Source organism: Triticum urartu, chromosome 6A, assembly GCF_056163025.1.
Source record: "Triticum urartu cultivar PI428250 chromosome 6A, HENAU_Tu73, whole genome shotgun sequence".
NCBI classification, from domain to species: domain Eukaryota; kingdom Viridiplantae; phylum Streptophyta; class Magnoliopsida; order Poales; family Poaceae; genus Triticum; species Triticum urartu.
This window is the reverse complement of record NC_141878.1, coordinates 377,728,800-377,735,910: the sequence shown is the minus strand read 5'-3', so window position 1 is coordinate 377,735,910 and position 7,111 is coordinate 377,728,800. Positions and strand designations below refer to the sequence as shown.

At 39.4% G+C, this 7,111-nt stretch overlaps 1 protein-coding gene across 1 annotated transcript; it reads left to right on the top strand.

The window, feature by feature from the left end:
* The first annotated feature begins 4,783 nt into the window (after positions 1-4,783).
* On the top strand, positions 4,784-5,224 carry LOC147965318 (uncharacterized). Its single transcript, XM_087530408.1, has one exon. The coding sequence runs from the start codon at positions 4,784-4,786 to the stop codon at positions 5,222-5,224; it is 441 nt and encodes a 146-aa protein (XP_087386534.1).
* Positions 5,225-7,111: the final 1,887 nt, after the last annotated feature.

Genomic DNA, 7,111 nt, shown 5'->3' with positions numbered 1-7,111 from the left:
AATGATGGGGAGTGTCATAATGAAAGGAACGGTGGAAATTTGCATGGAAATATATCTCGGAATGGCTATGGAAATGCCATGATAGGTAGGTATGGTGGCTGTTTTTAGGAAGGTATTTGGTGGGTGTATGATACCGGCGAAAAGTGCGCGGTATTAGAGAGGCTAGCAATGGTGAAAGGAAGGAAAGTGCGTATAATCCATGGATTCAACATTAGTCATAAAGAACTCATATACTTATTGCAAAAATCTAGAAGTTATCAAAGCAAAGTATTACGCGCATGCTCCTAGGGGGATAGATTGGTAGGAAAAGACCATCGCTCGTCCCCGACCGCCACTCATAAGGAAGACAATCAATAAATAAATCATGCTCCGACTTCATCACATAACGGTTCACCATACGTGCATGCTACGGGAATCACAAACTTTAACACAAGCATTTCTCAAATTCACAACTACTCAACTAGCATGACTCTAATATCACCATCCTCATATCTCAAAACAATTATCAAGCATCAATTTCTTCTTACTATTCAACACACTCATACGAAAGTTCTATTATTAATCTTGCATACCAAACATATTAGGATTTTAAGAAAATTACCATTATATTAAGACTCTCAAAATAATCTAAGTGAAGCATGAGATATCAATAGTTTCTATAAAACAAATCCACCACCATGCTCTAAAAGATATAGGTGAAGCACTAGAGCAAAATTATATAACTCAAAAGATATAAGTGAAGTACATAGAGTATTCTATCAAATTCCAAATCATGTATGGCTCTCTCAAAAGGTGTGTACAGCAAGGTTGATTGTGGTAAACTAATAAGCGAAGACTCAAATCATAAAAGACGCTCCAAGAAAAACACATATCATGTGCTGAATAAAAATATAGCTCCAAGTAAAGTTACCAATAGAAGTAGACGAAAGAGGGGATGCCTTCCGGGGCATCCCCAAGCTTTGTATTTTAGGTGTCCTTAGATTATCTTGGGGGTGCCATGGGCATCCCCAAGCTTAGGCTCTTGCCACTCCTTGTTCCATAATCCATCAAATCTTTACCCAAAACTTGAAAACTTCACAACACAAAACTTAAACTAGAAAACTCGTGAGCTCCGTTAGCGAAAGGAAACAAAAGACCACTTCAAGGTACTGTAATGAACTCATTATTTATTTATATGGGTGTTAAACATACTGTATTCCAACTTCTCTATGGATTATAAACTATTTTACTAGCCATAGATTCATCAAAATAAGCAAACAACACACGAAAAGCAGAATCTGTCAAAAAACAGAACAGTCTGTAGTAATCTGTAGCTAGCGCAAGATCTGTAACACCAAAAATTATAAAATAAACTGATGGACGTGAAGAATTTATCTATTAATCATCTGCAAAAATAATTAACTAAATATCACTTTCCAAATAAAAATGACAGCAGTTCTCGTGAGCGCTAAAGTTTCTGTTTTTTACAGCAAGTTCAACAAGACTTTCCCCAAGTCTTCCCAACGGTTCTACTTGGCACAAACACTAATTAAACACAAAAAACACAACCAAAACAGAGGCTAGATAATTTATTTATTACTAAACAGGAGCAAAAGGCAAGGAATAAAAATAAAATTGGGTTGCCTCCCAACAAGCGCTATCGTTTAACGCCCCTAGCTAGGCATAACAAGCAAGAATAGATCTAGGTATTGCCATCTTTGGTAGGCAATCCATAAGTGGCTCTCATGATAGATTCATATGGTAATTTTATTTTCTTTCTAGGTAAGTGTTCCATGCCCTTCTTTAATGAAAATTGAAATCTAATATTCCCTTCCTTCATATCAACAATTGCACCAACCGTTCTAAGGAAAGGTCTACCGAGAAAAATAGGGCAAGAAGGATTGCGATCTATATCAAGAATGATAATATCTACGGGCACATAATTCCTATTAGCAACAATAAGAACATCATTAATTCTTCCCATAGGTTTCTTAATAGTGGAATCCGCAAGATGCAAGTTTAGAGAGCAATCATCAAAATCACGAAAATCTAGTAAATCACACAAAGTTTTGGGAATAGTAGAGACACTAGCACCCAAATCACACAAAGCATAAAACTCATAATTTTTAATTTTAATTTTAATAGTTGGTTCCCACTCATCATAAATTTTTCTAGGGATAGGAACTTCCAATTCAAGTTTTTCTGCATAAGATTGCATCAAGGCATCAACGATATGTTTAGTAAACGCTTTATTTTGACTATAAGCATGAGGAGATTTTAGCACGGATTGCAACAAGGAAATACAATCAATCAAAGAGAAATTTTCATAGTTAAATTCCTTGAAATCCATAATATTGGGTTTAGAAACATCTAGGGTTTTAATTTCTTCAATCCCACTTTTATCAAATTTAGCATCAAGATCAACAAATTCCGAATTCTTAAAACGCCTTCTAGGTAAAGGTGGATCATATTCAGTCCCATCATTATCAACATTCATATTGCAAAACAAAGATTTAATAGGGGACACATCAATAACTTTTATATCTTCATCATTATTTTCATAGGAATCCGGTTTAGCAGCCATCTTATTGACTAAGGTAGCTTGCATATCCGAAATTTCAGCAGTTAATTTTTCAAGATGGGCAATTTGGGATCTTATACCATCAAATTCTTTAGACATATCATCGAGCTCTTTATTCATATAATTCATGAAACCTTTTTGTTCCTTAAGCTCATTTCTGAAGAAATTATTATGCTCAAATTGCAAAACCATAAACTTCCTGACGTTGTTTTTGATCTCCTCTAACCTTTTTAGGTGAAGATCACCAAATCTAGGTAGAGCCATCACGACAAACAAGAAATCCAACACATGAGCAAACAAAGAGAAAATGGGAAAAAGCGGCAAATAGAGAGGGAGGATATAGAGAGAGGGCGAATAAAAAGGCAAGGGTGAAGTGGGGGAGAGGAAAACGAGAGGCAAATGGCAAATAATGTAATGCGGGAGATAGGGATTGTGATGGGTACTTGGTATGTTGACTTTTGCGCAGACTCCCCGACAACGGTGCCAGAAATTCTTCTTGCTACCTCTTGAGCACTGCGTTGGATTTCCCCGAAGAGGAAGGGATGATGCAGCAAAGTAGCGTAAGTATTTCCCTCAGTTTTTGAGAACCAAAGTATCAATCTAGTAGGAGGCTATGCCCGAGTCCCTCGTACCTACACAAAAACAATAGCTCAACGCAACCAACGCGCTTAGGGGTTGACAATCCCTTCACGGTCACTTACGAATGTGAGATCTGATAGAGATGATAAATAATATTTTTTGGTATTTTTGGTATAGAGATCCAAAGTAAATAAAGTAAAAGCAAAGCAATAATAAAGTGATGGAGATTGATATGATGAGAAAGAGACCCAGGGCCATAGGTTTCACTAGTGGCTTCTCTCAAGAGCATAAGTATTCTACGGTGGGTGAACAAATTACTATTGAGCAATTGACAGAATTGAGCATAGTTATGAGAATATCTAGGTAAGATCATGTATATAGGCATCACGTCTGAGATAAGTAGACCGAAACGATTCTGCATCTACTACTATTACTCCACTCATCGACCGCTATCCAGCATGCATCTAGAGTATTAAGTTAAAAACAGAGTAACGCCTTAAGCAAGATGACATGATGTAGAGGGATAGTTTCATTCAATATGATAAAAGCTCCATCTTGTTATCCTCGATGGCAACGATATAATACGTGCCTTGATGCCCCTTCTGTCACTGGGAAAGGACACCGCAAGATCAAACCCAAAGCTAAGCACTTCTCCCATGGGAAGAACAACCAATCTAGTAGGACAAACCAAACTGATAATTCGAAGAGACTTGCAAAGATAACCAATCATACATAAAAGAATTCAAAGAAGATTCAAATATTATTCATAGATAAACTTGATCATAAACCCACAATTCATCGGTCTCAACAACTAACCGCAAAAAGAAGATTACATCGAATAGATCTCCACGAGAGAGGGGGAGAACATTTTATTGAGATCCAAAAAGAGAGAAGAAGCCATCTAGCTACTAGCTATGGACCCGTAGGTCTGAAGTAAACTACTCACAATTCATCGGAGGGGCTTGGATGATGATGTAGAAGCCCTCCGTGATCGATGCCTCCTCTAGCGGATCTCCGGAACAGGCCCCAAGATGGGATCTCGTGGATACAGAAAGTTGCGGCGGTGGAAGTAGGTTTTTGGATCCGTCCCCGATCATTTGGGGTACGTGGATATATATAGGAGGAAGAAGTACGTCGGTGGAGCTTCGAGGGTCCCACGAGGCAGGGGGCGCGCCCTAGGGGGGCGCCCCCTACCCTCGTTACCACCTCGTGGCTTTCTTGACAGAGGGTCCAGGTCTCCTGGATCTTATCTGATGAGAAAATCATGTTTCCGAAGGTTTCATTCCGTTTGGACTCCGTTTGATATTCCTTTTCTTCGAAACCCTAAAACAAGCAAAAAACAGCAATTCTGGGCTGAGCCTCCGGTTAATAGGTTAGTCCCAAAATAATATAAAAGTGGATAATAAAGCCCAATAACGTCTAAAACAGTAGATAATATAGCATGGAGCAATCAAAAATTAGGGATACGTTGGAGACGTATCAGTGGAGGACTACATCAACACCGTGGAGCACTTGCTTGCTCGGGACAAGTACAAAGTGGTCGGCATCGACCTCCAGTACACCGATGGTCATCCCAGTATAGATCAGAAGGTTTTCATCGCCCAATTGTGCGTGCTCCATCATGTCCTCATCTACCAATATTGCATGTCCATAAAGCCTTGCGACCGTTTCGCCAGGTTTGCCAACAGCACCAACTACAAGTTTGCTACGGTGGAAACCACCAACAATGTAAAAGCGCTCAAGGTTACGGGCTTGGCCTGCAAGAACCTTGTCGAAATCCGTGGCCACTACATGTTTTGGGGCAGCACAAAGAAGGACACCCTGGCTGAACTCGCCTCGGCCATCATCGACCCCTACTACGAAAAGATGAAGGAGGATGCCAAGGGAAAAAATCCCGTATCCTGGCACAGGGCCTGGACGCCGAAACTGGATGAAGCTCACCTCAAGTTTGCTTCCAAGAACGTGTACACATGCTACGAGATGCACATGCGGATCGTTGACATGAGGGAGTGCCTCCTTCCCTTAACCGATGAGGGGTCAAGCCACCAGCGGAGCAGTGGTGACAAACGTCACAAGAAGAAGTAGATTATGATCAGATGATCGTTTATCCTAGTTAATTATGTATGTACTAGTTTACTTTGGTGTGTGCAAATGTCATGTGTGTACTAGCCACCTATGTAATTGGGTGTTTAATTTGGTTGTGCAATCATATCCTTATAAGTACATATGTTGTTGTTCTGTATGCAATCACATCGCACACAGACCATACTAGGGAAACTGTCGATGATGAATTCATCAATCGCTAACAATTGTATACCAGCAAGCGTTTGCCCACAACACACACAACTTATTATCATCAACCATTTGTGTTATTATCGGTCTTCGCAGACATTTCTGATTACGGACCTGTTTGCCGTGTATCACATATATCTTGTTAAGTCGAACCGTTTATGTTCTCTTGGCTCAACACAAATAGTTCATCGGACTGAACTGTATGCCCTCTATTGCACACACCTTGATCCGGCTGACCGTTTCAGTTGTGTTGCCTAATCACAAATAGTTCATCCGAGTGAATTGTATGATGTATATCGCACACACCTTCATCTGGCTAACAGTTTCTGTTGTTATGCTCACCGTAAACAGTTCATTGGAGTGAACTGTATGCCACACATAGCACACGCAACTATAATCTAAATCATGTTTGATGTCTCCGACATCGCAAACGTTTCGTATCATTTTTGACGGTTTTATTACATCACCGTTTGCGATTCATGCATCAAACACAGTTTCGTCGAAGGGTCTCTGATTGTAGTGTCACGTTAGCAGCATCCTGCAGTAGTGTTGGGTGAAATTTTCTTGTGCAAACTTAAATCCCGTGGAAAATCTACATCACCCTTTGGCTTAGGGGATTACAGGGAAAAGACAAACCAAGAAACAAAAAAAAACCCAATAGAAAGGCACTCAGTTCCATAGGCCATGGCGCAACTGCTTTAGGTGAGTGTAACATCCCAAAATTCTAAATTTTGGAATGTTATAATAAATAGATAGATTGATTGATTGTTTGATTGTTGTCAGATTGATTGAGTGAAATTTGAAACTTTTGAAAGTTAAATGAGAGGGAATAAAAGGACTTTCCCAAACTTTCACCTTTTTCTTTTGATCACCGTGAATTCAAATTCTTTTCAAATACAAAAACCCTAGAGAGAAGATGACATGACTTCTTCCTTTATTTAAATGACAGGGGGTGTTGAAAATATTTGAATTTCATCTGGAAAATATTTCCAATTCAGAAACTTTAAGCAACTCAATGATTTTCACGAGAGGAGATAATATGACTTCTTCAAATTATGAAATATGAGTTGGGAGTTTCAAGGATCAAAATTCAATGTCCTTTTGAAATTAATTTCAATTTGGAATTGTTTGAGTTTTATTCAAATTGTTTTTCTCCAAAAATAAAATATATGGAAAATAGGGTAACATGATTCCCTACATTAGAAATTTGGAGAAAAATTAATTTGAAATCATTTTGGTATTTTTTTTTAAAATGATTTTGCTGGATTTTAATAGACCAGTAGCACTCCTTGATTTATCTGATTTTGTGAGGATTTTATTTGGCATATTAAAATTGTTCATGTCGTAGAAAATCTTTTTCTGAAAATTTTGATATAGTATATGCCTATATAATATTTTTATTTCTGTTTGTTTTTATTTGTTTTGTTTGTCTAGAAAAAAAATTCTTTAAATAAAAAATTCCCCCGACTGGGCCGGCCCAGCTCCTGCCAGGCCGCGGCCCAGCCCAGCTCGCCGTCGCCCTGTCCCGATCTCCCGCGGGAGACCGACTCCCGCACGGGAGCGCCGCCGCCGGAGTCCGGCCGGACTCTGCGTCCTCCTTGCTTGACCCCTCCTCCACGCCACCTCCTCCCCTCCCCCTTAAATAGCGCGGGCCCAGGCCCCTCTCTCTCCCTCGCCGTG

Coding starts and splice junctions, on each gene's coding strand:
- LOC147965318 (XM_087530408.1), top strand. CDS start 4,784: ATGTCCATAAAGCCTTGCGACCGTTTCGCCAGGTTTGCCAACAGCACC.